This window comes from Macrobrachium nipponense, chromosome 39 (assembly GCF_015104395.2).
Source record: "Macrobrachium nipponense isolate FS-2020 chromosome 39, ASM1510439v2, whole genome shotgun sequence".
Classification (NCBI taxonomy): Eukaryota; Metazoa; Arthropoda; class Malacostraca; order Decapoda; family Palaemonidae; genus Macrobrachium; species Macrobrachium nipponense.
Window position 1 is genome coordinate 34,761,504 of NC_061099.1, and position 24,565 is coordinate 34,786,068.

A 24,565-nucleotide genomic window follows, 5' to 3' on the forward strand; every position below is an offset into this window, starting at 1 on the left:
AGGATAAAATTGTTTATAACAACCGAAAGTACTGTTTACTTACACTTGGATATTTTACATGCTTTAAAAATCACCGTCATCATCTGAAAGTGTCGTCGTCACACTTTTATATATGCCTAACCTTTTTACACGCTCTTGTTTCCACTTTAACTGCTATATCTACACCTCACGTCAAGGTTCTATATTTCTTTGTGACGAATTGTAGACATGTTCATTTTAAAGAAGTAGGTGCAACATTGACACAAGATGTTAACAATAGCTAATGTAACGCAAACTCTGCAACCGCATAATGATTTTATGCTAATGGTGAAATGCAGAAATAGAAATATGGTGGCGCAATTTTATAACTTATCGGATTGGGGCAGTCACCTGATAACGAAGTATATGCGAATTCTCCCATCGGAGCGAAAATTCAAACGCTTTAGCAACACTTGGATAATTGCAGAAATATTTTTTAAAGCCACAATAGATTTTGCTTCATGCTTTGTGACTAGCATTTTTCCGGTTGTCTTTTTGGATTTAACATAATTGAACTTGCTTGTCATTCTTTTTATAATTTGATTCGAGTATTTTTTTCCCTTACCTTCTACTGATTTTTCCTCCATGAGAATTTTGTCAGGGTCTAGTATTGTCATGTCTAAGGCAAAACGGTGAAATGTTTGTGGTAAATGTACCCAGAGTTTTTTTTTTTGAAGGGGGCGTTTTCCCCCAAAACTGAACCTTTTCTTCTACAAATGATTGCATATATAGGTAGTATATACAAGATGAAATACTTGAAAATGTTGTTTTAGTTATAATAAGAAGAAGAACTGGGTATACCTATGCGGTCTATGCCCTTCTACCCGATTAGAGGTTATTCAAAGTACTGGCTTTGGTTGACAGAATTTTATTTATGTTGAAAGTTTGCACTGAAATTCAAGATTATTTCTTAAAGTTTTATTGATTGATTCATTTATGTTAACAATAACTGCATTTATGTTATATACTTTGACTTCACAAAAAACATTGATTATTTATTTCATGGTAAATACAGTTCAATGACAAAGATAGTCACAGAAAATACGGACTTCCAGAAATTTAGGGGGGGGGGCGGTCGTTCAACCCCCTTCCCCCGGTACAGCCTGTGGGTAGTGTAGCCTACGTGGTGGTGGTACTTGCAAGTCGTCCTATATAGTATTGATATAGCGCCGGTAGTCGCTCAGTCGGTGTACAGCCGTTTCGGAAGATACTTTTGTTAGGTGATTCTTGACGAACAAGTGAACTGTGAGATTAAATGGCGCTACTTGGCCTGTTATCTACGCGTCACCAACTACGAGGTGCTAGTACTAAACAAGGTAGAAGCCGTGTTTAGTACTACGTGGCTCCTCTAAGATCAAATTATTATACATACTCTATAATGTGTGGTCGACAAATTATATTAATAAACGATATCTTCATGCGGCTGTCTACTTTACATATATACAAGTATAGTGCAAGCACCTCTGAGAAGGTGACACATAAGCCCAAAGTACCACCGATTAGGCTACTAATGCTTTTGCACCGAAGGTTCCAAAGTAGCACTTGAGCGTAGCACCTGGAAAGATAAGAGACCTTTTCCAAAAAAGCAGTGATTTTCGTATGTTTGATATAAATGTTAATTGGACAGAAACGTCATAATGAGCCTCTGTGTAATGTGTTCAGCAAATTAGAACTGGAGAAAAACTGCGCTGAATGGTCGCTCGAGGAAATTAATCCTTAAACGTAGCAAGGTCTATATGTTGTCAGAATATCCACTGCGTTCAGTTTATCCCATAGTTTAAAGGATTAAAATGCATATGATATACCTACTATTGAGTGCGTGTTGTATTTATTTATGCATGTGTCTGGATAAAATAGTTTTCTTACTTCCCGAAAATCAATTGGCTTTGCTTTCTTGTAACTATGTATAAACTAGGACTACGGTTTGCAAAAGTGTCCTTTAGATTAGTATGGCTGTCAGTTTGTTTTTGAAATACTCGCGCAAACCGGAATGATGATCCCAAGTGTACTCGTTAGAATGTTTTAAAATGTAAGAGGTGATACCGTTAGCCCTTGGCTATCTTTTCCCATAAATATCACGGTATCTTAGCCTGTGTTTTGCAGCCCTTGTTTTAGTCATAATTATTGGAAGTACGTGTCTCGAGGAAGCTCTCCCGCATTCTGGAAAATTCCTGTCATTAAATCGAGAAAGCCCGTGGAAATGTGTAATGGTAAACGAATTCCAAGTATGCCCTTGCTTCCGCCGTCTTAATGGGCTTAGTTTTGAACGCGGCCAGAATGAAAATGCTTTGAAATTGCACACACACACACACACACACACACAGTCTTAATGTTAATTGGGTATTAAGTAAATGAATATTGAGTTATGGTTAATTTTGATGTACATGAATTTGCTTGACAGACGTCGACAGAACAAGACCAGTTCAGCTGACCATAAAAACCGATAGCGTCTCCAAGCAATAGCAATTTCAAATACAACAAAGCTAAGAATAACTTCTTAATCGCGCCGATAATAATGATGAATATTTAGTAGGCTACATATTTTAGGGTGATTTGACATTTTTTCTTGTTTAGCCTGAAAATGAGTGACCATGATGTGAAAATGAATTGTAAGGAGAGACAAGTGCTTAAGAACAGTTCAAAACTGAGAGCGATATTCATCTTTCTCTTCGCTCTGACCATGATCGGCCGTACTGACGCTTTCCTCGACCAAACGGAACAGAAATTTCTGAAGGACTATTGCAACTCCTTCGGATACACCAGCGTTAATATCTTCCTTCCGAATTCAGGTGAGGTGATGTGTATGTTGAGCTAAGCGTTAGAAATAGGTGGGCGCTAACTTGTTTTCAGGATTTTATGCCAAGAAAAGCATGTGAATATATTGCTGGAATGCAACCATATTCGTAGTTGCGCGCTCTCTCTCTCTCTCTCTCTCTCTCTCTCTGTCAGAAAGAGTGGGTGACTCGTCTTCCTCAAAATAAAAGGAATATGATAGGCTAATTGAAGGATATAATACCTACTGCCAAACAACCGTAGGGTTTTAAGCTAACCAAGGTCTAACCACCCGGTGTTTGCTGGCAAGGCTGAGTGGCAAGTGGATCCAGACTCAATCCACAACAAATCATCATAACTCACGTCCTGGATTATTCTGTAAACCTTTTGCTATCCATCCAGTTCACTTTGCCACGGTTACTGTACATCGTAGGGAGTTAATGCTGTCGGTACACCTCACGCGGTGCACTGTAGGCCTGACTTGTCCTTTGCAGCGTTCTTTCAGCCTCTATAGCTGTAGCGCCCGCCGCCCTCAAGTTGTTTCATTATTTTCAGCGCTGAATGACGTTATGGGTCCCAGCGCTTGGACTTTGACCCAAATTTTATAGTCCAGTGCCAATTCTAAGTTGACTGTAGACCTCTCGGTAAAAGTATCTTAACCATAAGGAAATTCCCGCTGCTTCTGTCGCTACTATCAAAGCTTGTCGCAGTGAGTAGTACTATGTCGATTCAGGTCACGTGATTCGTCGCTCGTTGACGATGGTGTCGTGGCTGTTGGCATCAATGATTCAGCTGTAATTGTTTGCTCTCTCTCCGGTTGCCGCGCTTCTTTGTCTGCAGTAAACTCGGAACTGACACGGGAATAGAAAATTGAGGCCATAGGACAATCGCTGCGACCGATGAGGTCTTTCCGCGCTGAAAATAAATGCTGAAACAACTGTTAGGAGAGGGTCGAAGGTAAGATGGAAGAAAGATAATATGAATAGAGATATAGTAGTAAAGGGAATGAAAGGGGTTGCGGGTAGGGGCCGAAGGGACGCTGCATAGAACCTTAAATAATGCCTACAGTGCACCTTGTGAGGTGTACTCTGTGTATTGACGGCGCTATACCCTCCTACGAGGTACAGTACGCGTAGATAATTTTTTCATAACTTCTTTCAGCTAAGAGAATAAGTGTCTTGAAAGTATGTTGTAATAAAACTGTGTCGCCGTTAATACTATATTACTTTATCTTAGACGAGGCACTTTGTCATGAAGTGCAGGGAGATATTGTATCGAGAAATCATTCAGAATGTGAGAAGTATTGTTTGAAGAAGTGAAGGCAGCGTGTGTAATTATGGAGGTCAATTGCAAGAATGTTTTTTCTATGTCCATGTTCTAAGCTTTTAAATTTTGATAGTTTAGTACCGGCTTATTCATTTTAGTATACTCAACTTTTGTGTTCATTTATATTTTTATCAAGTTAATTTGGTAGAAGGGTTTGTCAAATAGAAGACTGTATATTATTTATTTATTTATTAATCCTCGGCAGCGTCTTTTTGTCACGCGAATCGTGAATAGTGGATTACGTAGAACGCCTTGCGTTACTGCCGTGTCGTGTTTGATGACTTCCACAGAGAAAGTCATAATAGATGGACATGTGTTAGAATCACTGTTGCCTCGTTCTCGTTCAAAATGGCCCTGGCCGCGTCTTTCGTGCCAAAATCGGTTATTTATTCAAATTTCTCTCTCTTTTTTTGGAATACTTTAGTAAGTCTTAGTGGGTGCCATGCAACTGGATTTGATAACGACGCGTAGTTCGAGATCGGCATTCCTAGCAGTATGATTTGTTCTTCTATTTGCTTCTCTCTCTCTCTCTCTCTCTCTCTCTCTCTCTCTCTCTCTCTCTCTCAATTTTGTTCAATAAATTAGGCGTCGGATAGCAGATTAGAGCTAGAAGTGATACCATGAGAGAAATGACCGACGTTCCAGATATGGATGAGAGAATAATGAAGCAAGAGGTCGATATGGCCTGGACATGCCCTTTCACTCGTTACACAACCCGTGGTTTCCCCGTAGGGGGTTACCGCTGTCAGGCGCACTGTAGGCATTACTATTATATAGGTTCTTTGCAGCGTCCTTTCGACCCCTAGCTGCAACCCCCTTCATTCCTTTTGCTGTTAGACAATACCTCCATTCATATCCTTTCTTCCATCGTGCTGTCCACTCTCTCCTCACAATTATTTCATAGTGCAACTGTGAGGTTTTCCTCCTGTTATGCCTTTCAAAACTGCCCAATCTCAATTTCCTTTCCAGTGCTGAATGACCTCATAGGTCCCAATGTTTGGCCATTGGCTTAAACTCTATATTCCATTCCATTCCATAAGGGGTCGTTACTTGATCGATCATGTAGCAACCACCAATTTTTTAGGAACTTGACCCAATCGTATGGCGACGGGTGCCAGTAACCTAAGATTTTGTTTTCTCTTTCCTTATTTCTGCTCCGCTTGAGTGCTATTGATACTCATACCATCCATCTTAGTACCAGTGTTTCTGCTTCCCTTGAGTGCTGTTGTTACTCCTTACCATCCATCTTTGTAGTATAGCATTTTCTTTCTCTTTGCAGATGATGCTGGATCCTTTTCCGCCAATGCCCTGCGATTTCTGTGGAAAAGCGGCGTCCGTGGCATCGCTGTCAGAAAAGTGGGTGTTGGGGGTCCTTCCGAATTGGAGGATCAGCTGTTGTCGTCCGATCTCAATGTTGGATTTCTTATGCGACCTGGAGACCTCGAGTTCTTTACGAAGGTGAGGGAGAAATTGTGCCTGTGCGATGGTTTGCTGCTCTCTTTAGTTCCTAAGAGGATACTAACCCTTTTTCTTGCAGGTTACTGTCATTTTTAATTCCATCAGTCCATGTTTAAAGAATTTTGCAATCCCTTTATATTATTGAGTTTAGTGGAGTAAATGTAAACTTTTGCTGGGTGCCTTCACATGTGCGCATATGTGGGAATGAAGAAGTGGACAAAATAGCCAATTAACAGTCTAGCTAATTCTAAGATCTCCCTTTCCACGTACTGATTTTAAACCTGGTCTCGTCTTTTTTTTTTTTTTTTTTTTTTTTTGCTTGTTATTAGCCCTACACACCTAAACACACCTTTTTGATGGCTAGTGAACACCAGCCCAGCCATATTGCAGTGGCTTGATACCCTTTGACTGTGAATTGGATATTGAGTGCCCTAGGCACCTCGATTAGATGGACCGATTTCTCTGAGGTCAAAGGTGGGGATCCTTGGAAAGATTCTTTGAGAGAATGTAAGTTACAGGGGTAGTGGAGTTTTTTTCTTTTTATTTTTTTTATAATATTTTATTTATTATTTATATTTATTTATTTATTTAATTTTGCAGGGAACAGGAACGGCCTTTTTGGAATAAATCTAAGTTTTTTATTTCTCTTTTAATGTTTTATTATTACGATGCATATGTAAGCCCTTTAATGATTGTTTCAGGATTGCACCTTATGTCCTATGAAATTCTTATTGATATATTGAAGCTGGTGTCTATGATCCTGACAGATATGAGGCCAGATAAAGCATATTAAATCGATCAGTGACCCTGCCCTCAAGCTTCAAGGACTGTACCATTTCCCACCAGGGTAAGCCTTCTGAAGGATGAATTTCTGTATCTAGGCAAGAACCAGATTATCGTAAAAAGAGTTGGGATATTTTAAGTCCAATCTCGGGTTTGAAATCTTTCACTTATATCGTTTCACTTATATCTTTTATCTTCTCTTTAACTTAGATGACAGACCAGTCAGTGATAAGGGATTATCCTTGGCTTCTGTTTGGGAACATCAGTCAAGTTATGGAATTGGTGGACACACAACCCCGTTATCTCATCCCTAGACATAAACCAGGTATTTGTTTTGCTGGAATTGGGCACTTTTTCAATATGATTTGAACTATGAAAAAGTTGAAATTGAAATCGTGTTGACAAATTTATTTAAGAAAAGCCTTCTGCAGTTATCAGTGTCAGGCTAGTAACAGAGATAATGTTGTGGAAAATTTTATTTAAGTTTTCAGGGTATCTGAAAAATTGCTAATGACATCCTAGCCTCATTTAGGTTGTATGCAGTGCTACGTACGGTGTTTCAGCAGGTAGCTGTTGAAGTTGAGTTTGCTAAGTCAGTAGGATTTATCCTGAATCTATCCTGGGTTGTGAACTTGTTTTGGGGGTTAATAGATAGGTAAATAAACCAATCAATGCTTTATGATTACAGATAGATTGTTATCGACAGGAAAGTTGTAAAATGTGAATTGATTTTTGTCCAATAACGAGAGAGAGAGAGAGAGAAGAGAGAGAGAGAGAGAGAGAGAGAGAGAGAGAGAGAGAAGTCGGTCCATCCAGAACAATCTGTTAGATAATATTCTCATCTCCTAAGTTACATTTTAAATAGACATATTAGTACAACCCGTAAAACAAGACATCTGTGAAACTTATGAATTCAGCCTCTAATTGGCTTTTTCTTTTCCAGCACTGGCAGACACGACGTGTTGAATCACAATACATACTGGATATCCCTTTTTTTGTCACGATTTATACTTTTTTTGTTTACGTTATATCGATCATCTTTGTCAAAGATTAGTATAACTTAGCTTAAGGGCCGATGCATTTGTATGTATGTAGAAGTAGTAGTCGGTAATGTAGTCAAAAGCAGACATACACCTTTGCAACGGTGTGTAGGCGAGTGTCGGAAGAAATTGTAAGCATGATTTATGGCAAATTCACTGCTTGTAACTCGAGCAATCAGTCTTCATTCTGAGCGTGAATGAATTGCCAAAAAAGTTCCTCCCACTCTTGTCTTTCGGGTACACGGGACGGTTTCCACGAATGAAACGTATAATAATGGCCTCCCTTGGGTAAATGCCTTGCGAAAATGATTTACGCATCCATTAATGTTGTGGGTCTGGTTCCCTGCAATGGGCTGCGTTGGTTGTGATGTGAATGAGGCGTCCACAAAGAGCTGGTACGTATTATAGCCTTGCAGGATGACAATTCACAATTGAAGGTAAAAATTGGAGATCTTAATTAAATATGGGTTATGCGAGTTGAAGATACTCTAGAGTGAAAGTGTTAAATTTTTACTACAACAACTGACGTTCCAAGATTCATTATTCTTTATTTACTTTATATCTTAAGATTTGCTTACATTCACTCGCATGTTGGACTACTAGGGGTCCTATTCAAAGTGGCATTCATTTTTTATCATCTTTGATTTTATTTATATGGCTCCGTTTTCTGTTGCTATCAGGTGTTCAGGAAGCATGCCTTAGTTGACTTACATATATCTTCTGAACTCAAATGCACTTTCATTGTTGGGGCACGTTGGAGCAGTTCGTATCTCTCTCTCTCTCTCTCTCTCTCTCTCTCTCTCTCTCTCTCTCTCTCTCTCTCTCTCTTAACCTTTTGTTTCCTGTTCCCACATCTTTCTGTCGTCATTAGTAATTATTTTGATTATTCAAAGAAGTGATGAATTGTTCTGTAGTATGTAAAAAGTCACGTCAAATGTTTTATTGTGCGGATCAAAACAATTTTTATTCCGAGAACTAAAAAGACGAAGGCGCCCATTGCAAGCGCGATACTCTGCAGTAGGACTTGCAAGCAACCGTTATTACATTTAATGTTTATGCAGACGCCATGATAAATGCTCATATATATATATATATATATATATATATATATATATATATATATATATATATATATATATATATATATAATATATATATATATATAATATATATATATATATGATATATATATATATATATCTATATATATATATATATATATATATATATATATATATATATATATATATTATATATATATATATATATATATATATATATATATATATATATATATATATATATATATATATATATATATATATATATATATATATATATATATATATATATATATATATATATTTATATATAATATATATAATATATATATATATATATATATATATATATATATATATATATATATATATATTAGGGCTTGTGCCTTGTATGATAAAGGCGCCCTATGAGGTAATGTTAGACTAGCGATAATCTATACGCTAAGTCGGTTGGTATTGCACTTCCATCTTCAATGGAGTGTCTGGGGTTTTGTAGATCACTTACGAAGTCGGTATTATCTTTACGACGATGTGTTAAACTCATGGTTCGGTGAGGTTCTTGTAGAAAACACAAGGTATAAAAATAGTCTATTCTTCTGAAGTTTTACATGATGAAGATCAGGTATGATCGTACAAGTCTTCTATGACGATAGCTTGATCGCTTCTGCCAATGATGATGGCTAATCCTATTCCTCTACATGATAAAGCTTAGGTAAAGAGGTACAGGTCTTCTAATAACGATAGCTAACTCTCTTCTCCCTGTCTACCATCTCTGTTACAAGTTATGAAGGAACAGACAGTAGTTCGAACATATGAACATACTATCAGATGACATAGTTTCATACGAACACACAATCAAATGAGACACGCTACAGATCACGTAGGCGGTAGTTGTCTCAAGCAGGGAGCTTGGACTAATGTTTATAAACAATTGAGTGACTACAGGTGACGGCATGTTATCTTAGCCTACATACTTATTGTATACGTCATCTTTAGCGTCTCTAGTCTGATCACATTCCTGCAAGCAATCTTTTATATATATGGACTAACATTCCATATTTTTATTATGTAAACACTTACATTAGCTCGGTCAGCTACCAAAACCAACTACTGAATATTACTCAAACTTGACTTGCATTTGACTTATAGGAGTGTGATACAGACACTATGTGAATATATATATATATAAGTAAATAAAAATTCATGGTGTACATGAATTGATTCAAGTAATAAAATATAAAACAATGATATTGGTAAATAATAGTGATCACATGATATATATAATGATACAGTTTTTCACTTCATCTCATTAAGATACATATGCTACAGAAAATACTAATGTACTCTGATAATTGCATAGAATGAAGATTAACATGATAAAAATCATATTTTAACTGATAAAAAAGTTCATATATGAATTGATAAAATTATTAATGTTTATGCTGATTGATTCGTTGATTTTTATGCTAAATGTTATATATCTGATTCATTAATCAATATACTAACTCATATATAACTGCAGATATTGGTAAGAAAAAAAAAGTAACATTGATTATAGGCTACCTGATTTGTTTATACATATGTATATGGATTCATATAATTATGATTAATATATGTGCACTTTAAATAGATTCCTATTGCGTACACGCAAAGATATATTTAGATTCTGTTATTTATGATCATTTAGATAAGAGATTCATATTGCGTACACGCAAAGATATATTTCGACTCTGTTATTTATGATCAATTATATATAGGATACATGATACTTTATATATATAGGATACATGACCGAGGTTATACTACTTCACTTTTAACTAGCGTTCGAACAACTTTTCGTCCATTACACAGTTCCAGACAACCACCTATAGCCAAATGAAACGGCCTTTTTCAATGGTTTAAAACAAGGGGAAAATTTGCCTGGCGGGTCCAACGTTCCATTTTGCGCTCATACTTATTCTCTGCATCCTAAGCTACACGATTACGTTCGCGATGAATAGATCATCCCAGCACGAGTCCTTCGCCAGCAAAGTAGAGTTGAATATCCTTCGGGTCGTAATTGTCGGAAGTATGTCCCTTTTGTAGTCGAATTCCGACAGCCGCTGGAGCGTTCCGCATTAAAACGAGATTAACGACGAGATACGGTGTCGGTCGAAGAAGTCCATGAAATTCCTTTCACATTGTAGGCGGTTGTTACTTGACTGTAGTCGTCCGCTACGACGAACGATTTTTTGAAGTTGCGTTGTGAAACTCTCGTACTGCAGGATACTGTAACCAGGTTCCATTAATCAGCCTGCAAGTGAAATTATACTTGTCAACAAGGGCAAAGTAAATTCAAAACGACATCCAAATACAGGGGAGGGAAGAGAAGCCATTTAGACCAGACTTAACCCACATGAATTCGCTGATATTTTGGAATTCAAAAGAGTCCGCTGTACAAAAACAAACTTTTTATCCATGGCATTAACAATGAGTGAACTATCCAGGTCTATGATGACTGTAAAAATATCCATAATTATAAAAAATAAATAGATATCAATACGAATCTCAAAGAAAATTCGATATTACTGGTAGTAAGTTACTAGACAAAGAAGTGGAAAACGGAGCTAATTGTAAGATTGCCAGGCAACATAGAGTCGAAGAGAATATTAATCATGATTCTATGTGCCCTAACAAAAGTTTCATATTCAATTTTCTCGTGCGCATCCTCTGAAGTTAATTTTTTTTTTTTTTAAACTTTATTAATAGGTAGAGATGCAACACGAAAAAAAAAACCCACTATGTAACTAATTTCTAAATAAAATTTGGGTTTTTCAAGAAAATGTGACATTTTCCCATGAATGTGATTTACCTGGATTGTAATAAGCTAATGTTGCAAGTAATTTTTTCACATCCATGACTTGATACTTCTAAATGTCTATGAGGTTCAGAAAAATTAATTCATTTCGTTGTTATAGAAATTCTATTTGCTTATTTTGTTCATTAATTTTAAAATGATTGCAAGTCCTTAACTAATTGCATTACACACACTGGTGGATAAGAATATGTTATGTGGCCTGTCATGTGACCTATGAACCACATGTGAAGTTCATGAGCTAAGCATTCCTTTCTACCAGTCAATCTGCTTTTGCAAGCGGAGAGACGACACACAGATGAAGCCTGTGTAAGCAGATTATTGAGGTTAAAAGGAACAAATGCTGATACGGCAATGATGACGTCGTCACTTGGCAGGAGATTGCTCTCAGCCAGCTAAGAGTTACGTTACTTGCTGTAAGAGATACGACTTTAGTATTTTCAAATGATATTTTAGTGTTTTAATTCTCCACCCGCATGAGAAGAATGTCTGAAAAAAAAAAAAAACAGTACCAAAATTGAACAATATTAGTTTCATGTTGGCATTATGTTAAATAAATATTCCTTATTCAAACTATAATGAAAAGGGTTTCATACAAATTCTATATATATTATTAGCCCTGTATAAGATTCATATAGGATTATTTCATAGATAACATTTTCACTTCTAGACTTCCTGACTTTAAAATCTCTTTTATTTTATTTTATTTATTTTATTTATTATTATTTTATTTATTTATTTATTTATTAAAATTTAAATTTTTTTTTTTTTTTTTTTTTCATTGACTACGAATATAAATCACCGGGACAGACAATATGTCAGTAGATTTTGGATATGTGTTTGAACTTTTAGCTTATTTGTCATTACTAAAGCGTTAAGTTAGAGTTCAAATCTTTACGCATATATATTTGGATATTTAATGGTTACGTTTTGCTTATTGATATTATCGTGATTCCTTTTTTTATTATAATTTGTAACCCTTCCGACGTTCTTACGGAGTATATATTGACTCCACTTGTATCCATATTTATTTTATTTTTTTATATTTATTTATTTATATATTTTTTTATATATCTTTGATAAATTAATGGTTGGCTTGAATATGTGGAAAAGTGTTTCTAGCGGTGTACCGTATAAGGCTACTTGCGGCATCAATTCTATAGATACAAGATATCAATGATAAAGGTATTAAAACCGCGAGAACCGCTATAATCCAGTTCGGATCCAACATCACGAGTTGTATCTCGTAAGACATTGACACTTCCTATTTAATTATCCGTTATTCTACCAAACCGATTGACTCTGGGTGATAAAATATATTTATTGGTTTTCTTAATGGAAAGGAATTCACGACAACGTGTTAAGGAGATTATTATTGATTTACACCACCCGAGTCACAGATTATTATGTGTTGAATTCCATATTTACTGATTTAGCACTCATAAATATTCCTAACGCACTCAATTGCGGTGTTTGTTTTTAGTGCTATTAATTCTATATAAGTGTCAAGGAACTATTAACCACTAAGAAGTGTTTATTCCCTCTGTCAGACTCGTAATTCGTTAATAATTCTAAGTATATTCTTTCAAGGATTGATTTGGCACAGGATAGGTCCCTAAACTGACAGGGGTCTTAGTGTATCCCTTGTTTTCATGACACATGTTACAATTAGTTATGTGCTTTTTTATATCTGTAAGCATTGTAGGCCAGTAAAATAGTGATTTGGCTTTCTGTGACATACTATGGAACCCTGGATGACGGAATGCAACCAGTTTATGACGATTGGTATGAAAGAGATTATTACTACTACCTGGTCGTTAGTCACCTGCTGTGTTCTTCGGGTTTTCTTCGTCACAGACCTACATATAATATTACATTTGATTACATTATTCTGATACACATACTTTAAATATACTTTTGCTTTAGGGTTTCTGCTCGAAGTGTTTATTGTTTTTGCCTAGCCACTGACCCTGTTTCCGTTTCGAAGTGTTTATTGTTTGGTGTTTATTGCTGCTGATTCTGTTTCCGTTCGAAGTGTTTATTGTTTGGGTTATGTCTGTGACTCTTGCTTTGTTCAGTTTGTAACAGTTCTGCGCTCCAACCCAGATATTCAATGCTCGCGATCTCTTGGGTTAAGGAATTTTCTTGTTTAGATACGGTTTTAACAATAGGCACGGATGTTTCTATATCTTTTAGTCCAATTAATGTTCTTTGCTGTATGGTGCGGGATTGCGGGAGAATCCGTCAGCTATGATAATTGCTTTCCCAAGTAGATATCTTAACTTGGCTCCAAAGACCTGAATGATCATTTGTCACCGAGTTCCTTTTGGACTGTGATTAAAGCCTTTGAAAAACTCGGTAAAGGACTCATGTTCAGTAAGGACTTTATCAGGATAGCCATAGATTATGAACTTAAAATGTACTAGTGTTAAAGATACCTAGCCCTTCCTTGCCTATTACTGCATATTTACTTTCAGAGGGCTTTAGTTTACGTGAATAAAAAGCTATAGGAAAGAACTGTTTATCATATTGCTGAAGTAGTATCCCTCTTACCCCTTGGTCTGAGGCGTCTGTTGCAATAAAAAAAAATTCCTTATTTAAATCAGGGAGGGATTTTTAAGTTAGGTAAGCTGCATTATTCCGCTTTAAGATATCGAACGCCTGTTGATGCTTTTAGACCATAATCAATCTACGCTCTTCTTCGTAAGATCTGTTAAAGGAAGCTGTCATGATTGAAGAGTTACATATTTGCATACGATTGTAATACCCACTACAGCGCAAAAGTACTGTATCCCCCTTTTACGTTAATAGGTACCGGAACGGAAATTATGAATAGCCGACACCTTACCACGGACTACTTTAAGACCTTGACTAGACACATAAAACCTAGATAAACATGTTCGGTTTTTTTTAAAAAAACTCACATTTAGATATTTTACTCTGAGATTTGTCTTTGTCTCTGTAGCACTAGCTCTACTTTATGTGAATGTACTTCTAAGGTATTAGAAAAGATTACAAGATCATCCATATAGGCATGTAGGTTATCCCCTAATAGTCTCCAAACACTATATTGTAATTGGGGTGCAACGTAAGCCGGAGGCATACGTAAAAATTGATAATGTCCCCTAGTGTGCTGAAAAACGGTGTATGAGGTACAATCACTTAGGTAATGGTATCTGGTAAAAGCATTTAAGTAAGTCCAAGTTGGTGAAAAAAAAAAATTTATTCTAACCTAAACAGAGATAAGATGTCGTCGGTATATCGCACTGGAAACTATCGGAAGTCGTTTCCTTGTTTAAGCGACAGTAATCTGCGCAGATACGCCAAGTCCGATCTTTTATGGCATGACGTTTGAGGGAAAATTATATGGGCTAATTTGATTTCCTAATGGCTCCTATTACTAACATTTTTCAACTTCGTCATTTATCTCTATTTTAAAATTTTAAAATTTCATTGAGAATCTATACGAAGGTACGTAAATAGCTTTATGTTTGTCCTTAGACCGTGTTTTGTTTTCAATGACATCCGTTTTTCTCCCAGAGATCACTCGCTAGTGGAGAAACTTCCTGGTATTCAGGTAGAAGATAAAAAAAAAATTCTGCTGAATCACCTCTGCTTGAATGACTTTACGGATATTACTTTAGATAGATTATCAGAGAGATTCATCCACGACTGGCGTTGGGCGTGATTAAAAATTAGCAACAATAAAAAAATGCGATATTTATAACTTCCGTATCCACGATATGTATACTTTTAGAGCTTTGTTCGCGGAAAATCGTTATATTTCAGAGTGTCGGGAAGGATTAAAATTTCATTTCAGCAAAGTCTTTTTACACGCACTAAGACATTCGAGGGTGCATGCTTCTCGAGATTTTGCGCGCAAACTACGACTGCGGTTGTGGGAGAATTCTGTTGGGTCATTTGAACAATGTTACGATTTATGAGACAAATGTATTTGTTCTTTATATAAGTTATTATTTGATTAACTGTCTCATTTTTGTTCAAACGGATTTTAATATGTTTGAAGGTTTATAGGATTTTCCTTTGATAAACCACGCCTTATTTTTGCAGGATGTAAGATATAATTTTTGTATACCCCTAGATGAATCTTACAATTACACTAGATACAGATCAATGTTTTTTTATAACTATAGAGGTATCTGTAAACGCTCGCTTATCCGGACTTCTCAATTAGGGAAGTTCGAACAACAGACGGTGAGTCCGTAAATACAAGATATTGCGTGTACTAAAGAAATAAAACAAGATATTTCTAATTTTTACGGCGCGTACAGTTGGGCTTAATCCACCAGTATTATTATAACTTAATGTATTAAAATTAAAACGAAAACCTGCTCTGATTACTTATTTACGGTCGTGTGTTTCATAGGAAAAATCCTTTTTAAATTCAAAAAGATTATTGGTATGAACCAACATCGCTTTTCCCCACTCTGCTAGAGTCGCTTATTGTGTGGAATTTGCTATGTTTTGAACACATTCGGCAGTTTTTGACTAACCTTGACCGCTTGACTAGGTGACACAGTAACCGAGTTTGCTTGTTTGATTCTGAAAGGCTACTGTTTCTATTTTTTTTGTAATAATTAGGATCCTTCTCTTTATTACCATCGGCAACGTATTGTGTGTTTTTAGCATATGTTGCTGGTTACGTATAAAGCAATGAATGACGAACTATTAGGAACTGAGCGATTACTAATAAGACAAGTTATCTCTACTGTATTCAATATTAACTGTTTGTACTTCATTCTTTGCTAAAATTTGAAATAGTGAGGGATCCTGGTCAGCGCATTTAGCCTGATGAAAGTTTTTTACAGACATGTTATTCCTTGCAATCCAGCCATATTTTAAAAGTTAAGTTGAGTCATTGAGGTTCGATATTTTATATAACTCAAAAAAACTCAGGCTAAAACTGCGATCGGGGACTTGCAAAGGAGCATTATTTGTCAAGACCCGAAATAGTGTTACCTCTAATTTTATATAGATTTGTACGGGTGTTCCACTTGTTTTTTTGTGTGTTTTCTAATCACTACGGTGCTTAACGACCCATCTATGCATCTGTATAAATACAGACGTCCACTGCGTAAACGCATATTCACTGTTTAATATGATTTGTTACGTAAGGGATTAATAATCACCCAAAATGATAAAATTAACATAGTATATGATTATGATATTTCAGTAGAACTTCTGGAAACAGACACTCAAAGATAAAAAAACTCGCAGTAGCGAAATCTCAATGATGTAGATAATTTCTGTAAAAAAGTAAGATTAAGAATGTCTCGTAACTTCAGCCACAGGAATAACGAAATTCGACCTGTAAAGGAAACAACTCAAAGTTACCTCCAAATGAATAAAAAATTGTACTTAGCTTGCTTTTGTGGGAAGTCACGGTTGTTCCGATAACGACACACGGCCTTGGTCCTCCTTCTCTATTTAGCGGACGACCTGGTTTGGCTTCAGTTTCCCCCGTGCGCGTTGTTTCGATGATTCGAGCCCTTGAAAGATCCGATGCTGCAGACGCGTTCGGTTTGTTTCTTGGAGTGCCGGAAACGCTCACTAACGATGTTTTCTTGAATGATTCTAATGAGAGACGAAGCTTGCGTTGTCGTAGGAAAAAGGACACGTCGGTTTTGTTTCTTGAAGTTATTCACTAACGATGATACTAAGTTGCTTGACGAATCTTGTTGTTTTCTGAAGTCGCTCACTAATGATGATACTAGGTTGCTTGAAGAATCTGCTGCTTCCGTCGTCGTTGACTTCTTATGATCATGATTTATTATTCTGGTTTTTTCTTCGTAGGACGTTGTAGAGTTCTTCTGGTCCGCTGGCCACCAATATTAGGGCTTGTGCCTTGTATGATAAGGCGCCCTATGAGGTAATGTTAGACTAGCGATAATCTATACGCTAAGTCGGTTGGTATTGCACTTCCATCTTCAATGGAGTGTCTTCGGGGTTTTGTAGATCACTTTACGAAGAATTCGGTATTATCTTTACGACGATGTGTTAAACTCATGGTTCGGTGAGGTTCTTGTAGAAAACACAAGGTATAAAAATAGTCTATTCTTCTGAAGTTTTACATGATGAGATCAGGTATGATCGTTACAAGTCTTCGATTGACGATAGCTTGATTCGCTTCTGGTCCCCCCCCAATGATGGATGGATAATCCTATTCCTCTACATGATAAAGCTTAGGTAAAGAGGTACAGGTCTTCTAATAACGATAGCTAACTCTCTTCTCCCTGTCTACCATCTCTGTTACAAGTTATGAAGGAAACAGACAGTTAGTTCGAACATAATGAACATACTATCAGATGACATAGTTTCATACGAACACACAATCAAATGAGACACGCTACAGATCACGTAGGCGGGTAGTTGTCTCAAGCAGGGAGCTTGGACCTAATGTTTATAAACAATTGAGTGACTACAGGTGACGGCATGTTTATCTTAGCCTACATACTTATTGTATACGTCATCTTTAGCGTCTCTAGTCTGATCACACCTTCCTGCAAGCATCTTTTATATATATGGACTAACATTCCATATTTTTATTATGTAAACACATTACATATATATATTATATATATATATATATATATATATATATATATATATATATATATATATATATATAAACACCCAGTGAATGGCTCAACATTGTACGCACAGTATAGTTTGTGCGATGAGCCTGAATAGCAAACTATTGTAACAAGTCCTTCATTTTAATACATTGATCAAAGTCATCCTGAATATCAACATTCTTTACTGAATGCTGTCGAGTAGTACTTGTCTCAAGACGCTAAGTAATGGTAGGAAGTTTGTTTCCCGGGGTGGGAATGTGTTGTTTGCGTTCTACATATTTATATCTATTTTCTTTGAAATAAGAAAATATTTGTTCAGTTTTTCGGTGTTCTACATTTTATAAGTTTAAAATGTTCAACGATACATCAAAGAAATTATAAACTAAAACGGAAAGCAAATGGTTACGTACTTAAATTTTTCGCGATTTGCAAAGTTTTGTGTGCAGTTGCAAAGGTGACCTTTTCTTTAGTGACATACTGAATGCAATGTGCCAGTCGTAAGGACTGCAACAGCATGACTGGTATAAGATGTAAATAATAGTTTTTCTATGTAATCCCCTGCCCCATCTATCCTTGGGTAGTGTAAAGTATGTTATAAACAAATCCTATTATGCACCTCATATACATTATTTAACCACCCTTGAGGTTGATATTATTGTGCAGCTGTTGCTCATATGAATGGCATCCAATCCTCCATGATCCATGAAAATTTTGCATTTTTCAATTGAATCTCTGTGGTTATTGCCAATGGATTTTGATGCTACTGTTCTAGAAGTGGGGAACATTATATGAATGGAAACTACAATTGTGATTTAAAAGTCATTTGGGACAGTCACCTGTACCCCCTTATGGTACCCACCTGTTGAGGCATTGCAGTATGAAGCTAGAGATATCTGCAGAACATTGGTGAATTATCACCTTCAAGTTTAGTGTCCAAAGGATTTCTGTGTTCGTTCAGTCTGTGAGATTTTGCTAATATCTTGCGTAAATGTTTTAAATTGGAAATTTTATTCTGGACTCGTATCTTTTTGAGATTTTGGGGGGGATCTACTGTTGGACATTATTATAAAGACATCTTTCATCCTACTTTCCATTAATATTTTGTTATTTTGTACGTTGTTCCTTACAGGTGACTTTTGCCATTTCAAACAAGACATCACTATCTGTAGAACTGAAGGAAGTTTATAACCTCGTTGCTGATCTTCCTCCAAAGATACAGTCTTTGGGGACTTGGACCAAGGAAGGTCAGATGAACTATCGTGAAGGCTTCATGGATTCAGAGGAGGTCAAACCTAACAGGACTTCATCTACGATGCACTACGTTAGACGTGAGTCTGTCGTTATTATATTTACAGGGTTACAAAGAAATTGGTTCATATTAGGATTCCACTCCTGCATTAAGTTGTAATCATAGGACAGGAACTTCGGTAGCTAGAACGTTTGTATGCAGTTTCTTTTGCAATATCCATGCATTGTCAAGAGATTACACGTTGGTTGTAGATACACTTTAGTGGAAGAGGCAAGAAATTACTTGCATTGAAATGGGAGAGAGAGCTAATAAGATGAGTGACAAAAATACTCGCCAACCAATCTCCCTTCCTGGGTACTTTACTTCCATTGCTGCTTGAGTTTGGATGTGATCTAAGGTATCAGTGTTGTCTTGGAATCGGCACTTTTGTCCAGTGTGAGTAAGCATGGGAGTTCCAAAAGTCACCCTTGCTCTAGGGTTTAGTATGGGCAGAGGTTACCCATTCTGACAGTTTCCTAGAATAATCTGTGTTTATGGCAGTGACCTCTGTGTTTTGAGGCCTGGTAGTTGTTGGAGGCACTGCTTCAGGATACGGATGTGGCGTTGACCTGGGAATTAGGAGAAGAGGTTTGGCCAGAATAAAGTTGAAAATGAATTAGATATTAAATGTCCTTTAATATCCAATTCGATCCACCTCAAAATTAATATACATATTTTCATATTTTCATATATGTTAACCGAAGGGGAATTTTTTAGTTGATAATAATTTCGTCCTCCCGTGGATTCGAACCATCGGTCAGACAGAGGAGAAATCAGGATAATATGTCACTGCAGTCCTGATTTCTCCTCTGTCTGACCGCTGGTTCGAATACATGGGGGGACGAAATTTTTTTCAACCAAAAAAATTCCCTTCGGTTAACATATATTATGAAAATATATTAATTCCGAGGTAGAGCGAATTAGATATTAAAGGACATTTGTAGCTAAATGCATTTATATGAAACACAGTGATGTGATAAGAATTCATGCATATATACATACATAATACTAATATCATATACATACTATATAATATATATATATATATATATATATATATATATATATATATATATATATATATATATATATTTTAACATGTATTACACATATAATAGAGATTTATAGATATACATATGCATATACGTATATGGATGAATTAGATTCTAGGCTTGGTTTTTTTCCTTGAAATATTGAGACCATACTTTGCTGTAACTGGTCATTATTTTAGTTTAGAATCTGTATCTTGAAATATTTTCCTTAGAGAAATCTAGTACATATTGTCTTCATTTCTTTTTTTCAACGAACCAAAAGCCATCCTCCAAGTTTTTCTGTTTATTTCCGAGGCAAACCTTGAGATAAGGACATTTTGGAAATGTAGAAATCACAGGTGGATATGCTGGGGACGTGTGGCACACTTTGCAGGATAGATTAGGATTCACGTGAGATTTTTTTTATTGGTTTTAAAATTTTAAGTTAAGATTGTTGCTGAAGATTTAGAATGCAGTACCACATATGTGTGTACCTTTCTGTGTATTTCATCTTGTTCGGTAGTTGATCCAATTGCTTCCATGCTTAGAGAATTAATTTCTTAGGTTTCATGGGTTTAAATGCGTGGTTCATTTTGTTGTAAAATATTAACAAGTACATCTTTATAATGAGAAACACACACTGGGTCAAGTTATACTCAAATTTCACTGAAATATCCATATTTTCTTGACTGCATTGATTTAAAATTTTTTAAAAATTATAAAACTCACTGAACATGTAGCTTTGGGAAGCTTAACTTTCACCACGTAATTCATTATTTACTTTTTCTGTTTATGGTAGTCTTTTTCGCAATGGTTGTATGTTGTGTTTGCAGATACTCTTGCCGTCAACCGCCTGATGGTTTGTGGGGGAACCCAACAAATGGTGTTTGGAATGGACTTGTGAAAGAGTTGCTGGATAACAATGCTGATGTGGTCGTCACTGCTTTAGATAACAGTAATGCCAGAGTTAGGGTACTTGATTTTCTCTTGGGTCTCAAGGAAATTGGGTAATTATGAAAATTTTGTTATTATATATTGTAAGATTGTAACATTACCTTGAAACATTTTCATGAGACACTATACTCTTGAAGTAGAGAAAATGGTTTCAGTTTTCAGTTTTTGATGCTTGGTGCTCTGAAAATTCTTCAGCTTTAGGTTTTTATGCTAACCTGTATCCATTAAGTTGGTAACTCATATTTTCATTACTTTTAACTGATGCTTAGCTTTTAAAGAAAATTGTAGCTCCTCCAGTAAGAAAACAAACTTATTCAAGGAAATGAAATAAATCCTCTATGAACAGATGAAATTGCTAAAAATGGCTTGTCTACAGGAAGTCAACAGACAGTCCTTACAAAAGACGAAACCATTTTTATTTTTGTGTAGTACGGTAATTACTTCAGTATATTTCTACTTAAGTTTGTGTCATTTAAGGTTGGTCAGTGGGCTTATTATAGGTTCTGCAGAGGTTTTTCAATTTCATTTTAATCTTCAAGTCATCAGTGAAAGTACTTCTAAATGTGTGCTGTGATAATGATCAGCAGTTCCTTTTGTCATACCAATTTTATAATTTACCGGTCGAAATTTAATTTGTAGTGGCAGAGGTTTGAAAATATTCAGGGTTATAAAGCCTAAAGCTTCACTATAATCGAAATATTATGACAAGGTGCTTTTTACTCACCACTGTACCCAAAGTTTCTATAAGCATTGAATTAGTCTCTTGAATGCAGGTATCAGCTTGTAGTCCGTCGTCCTGGACTGATGGAAAGGACATGGACTAGTTTTACCAGTGAGTTGGTTCCAGCTGCATGGCTGGCAACAGTAGCCTTTGCATTGATGGTTCCACCTTTCCTTTGTTTTTCTTCAAAATTTTCCCCTCAAGAAACAGAGAGGATATCCTTGAAAGATGCATACATCCTCACCATTGGAGCTTTTACTGTTCAAGGTAAAGTTTCCTTTTGTTTGTGATACATTTTGAGTTTAATGTAAAGCTGGATATAACTTTTTTTATTCAAGCTGTTGTGAAAATCATTTTCAGCTGAATTAAAACATTCAGTAATGCAAGTTCGTTAGGGCAAACTTTTGAAAAATTTAATCCTTTGTTCATAGTAAATGTAGCTGGCTGAATAGAATTGTAGTAGACGTGTTAAAAAAGACCTTTAGTTTTGTACAATTTGGATATTGTTTTTCATGTGCAGTTGTAAGTTGCATTGTTAAATCTTCAGTTTACATCTATTTTTCTGAATGTATAAGATTTCTGATTGCTAAAATGAATGTTCTTGATATTTGTAGTAGTATTCATTATTAGTATAATGTAGATAGTAAGTAGCATGCAGAAGATTTGACAGGTTATACACTTTATTTACAGGATCCTGGCTGGAGGTGAGGAGCATCTCTACTAGAATTATTTTTATAACAATTTTCTTTACAACATTGCTTGTGTATGCCCACTACACAAGTGCCCTTGTGTCTTTGCTGACAGTCGCATCAACCTCTACTCACATAACTAGCTTGCAGAGTCTGCTGGAGGATGGAACATACTCTTTTGGCTTTCAGAGAGATATATCTGTTCAGAGTTATTTTGAGGTAGGTAGTTCTGTTTGTTTTCAATCATTTTACCCGTGTGTAATGCTGTAGTGGCTTGATAGTTACTCTTAAGTTAGGTACAGTTCTACCTGAAGTTTTACAGTATGTAGTGTTTTCTTAGAAATCTTTAGAAAAGTGAAGAAAATAAGTGCTTATCAGTGTGTGGTACGTCAATACTGTATTTTGACCAATGAACTCTAACCTAAGCTTATCCAAGATCCAAATTCATAATAAACTCAGTAACAATAGCAATTTGATGAGAAGACAATTATAACAATAAGTAGCTAGTAAATGCTACAAAAATTGCCATAAACAAGATCGTGCAGACCCAGAGTAGAAACTGATGTTTTCTTTTTAGGAATAAAGGGAGATACAAAAGTTTTCATTTTATACTGCAAAGCAAGTAATGGCTTTTATTTCTCAAAAAGGAAAAAGGTGATTAGAGGATAGGGAGTGACTGGACATGTGACTAAAATTCTATAGCTTACCATTATAGAAAAAAATTATGTACATATATATTATTGCTCCCAATAGTATAGGTTTAAGGTAGTATTGGTGCTTGCAAACAGTAATGTGACACTGCATTTTGGTACTGAGAAAGAGGACCCTAAAGAGGTTTGAAGAGGCTCTCAAAAATTTAAGATCGGCTCCTCTTGCAGATATAGATATAGCTTAAACAAATGAAGGGAAACATTTTATTCAAATTTTCAAATAAGAATTCATGACAGTAGTTTCAGCTGTCTCATTACATGGAAAGAAAAGGCAGAACATCCTAGGACTCATAGTTGATTTAATGAAAATGCTGTTAAAAAAAGCATTCTATTTTAGCATGTGATAACTGTTTTAAAAAGGCCAACACAATTCTCACTCCTCTCAACATTGAGAGAACATCAGGTGGACTTCAGGGCAGCATTGACAATTTGATTCATTAGTACACATTTTTTAGTATGGTTGCTGTACATCAGTTAGCTACTGAATTGAACCATACCATCCATTGTTAGATAAGAGTTTTCTGTAATATGTCACACATTACATATTAGTGTGAAGATGTTAGTTTGTTGGTGGTTCATGCAGATGGGGTGTATGCTATAAGCCAGTATGTACTATATGTATATCTTTTTTGCATCTAGTTTTCTTTATTGGTCTATTGATTGACAGCTGTAGCGGCTTTTCCAGAAGTGTAGTGCAGTTTTGTTAGATATTGTAATCCGTGGGACTGGAGATTTATCTGAATTCAAATATATCCCTTCAGGAGCCTGATTTATGTACTGGAGCCTGAATTATGTGCTGCCCCAAACTGTTTCAATGCTTGTGTTTGAGGTGCCAGTTGAATTTTGTTATGATTTACAAAAAGCAGGGAATAACACTTTTTTTTATATATATAGACTTCACAGGGAGGGCTTTTTCACAATGTTTGGAAGCAGCTGGTGTTGGGGAATCCAAGCAACCTACCTACCACAGATGATGCTGGAATAACATGGGTAAGATATCTGTAAAGTACATTACTGTATTTGAAAGGATCATTCGTAGCAACATGATTCAAAGTTTATCTTTAGTTTAATACATTTTTCATATGTTCTTGTCATTGAAAATAAAGGTTTCAAGAAATATACAAGTACTGTAAATAAGTACAATTTTGCTTCAATCTTGAGCTATTTTTAAGTCATGAAATTTTATCAAAAGCAGCACTTTTTGAATTATCAAGTAATTCCATTTCTTGAGGTATGTATCTTGATTTTTATGAAGTTTATCAGT

The 24,565-nt window shown here is 35.8% G+C and overlaps 1 protein-coding gene across 1 annotated transcript in view; it reads left to right on the plus strand.

Moving 5' to 3' along the window:
- The first annotated feature begins 4,736 nt into the window (after positions 1-4,736).
- The window catches only part of LOC135210413 (glutamate receptor ionotropic, kainate 2-like), a 20,031-nt gene continuing 202 nt past the window's right edge, over positions 4,737-24,565 (plus strand). The window contains exons 1-8 of the mRNA XM_064243315.1: positions 4,737-4,872; positions 5,396-5,574; positions 19,038-19,236; positions 20,560-20,638; positions 21,061-21,234; positions 21,955-22,169; positions 22,593-22,810; positions 24,196-24,291. Coding sequence (XP_064099385.1) covers positions 4,737-4,872; positions 5,396-5,574; positions 19,038-19,236; positions 20,560-20,638; positions 21,061-21,234; positions 21,955-22,169; positions 22,593-22,810; positions 24,196-24,291 — 1,296 coding nt within the window. The remainder of the gene's footprint in view (positions 4,873-5,395; positions 5,575-19,037; positions 19,237-20,559; positions 20,639-21,060; positions 21,235-21,954; positions 22,170-22,592; positions 22,811-24,195; positions 24,292-24,565) is intronic.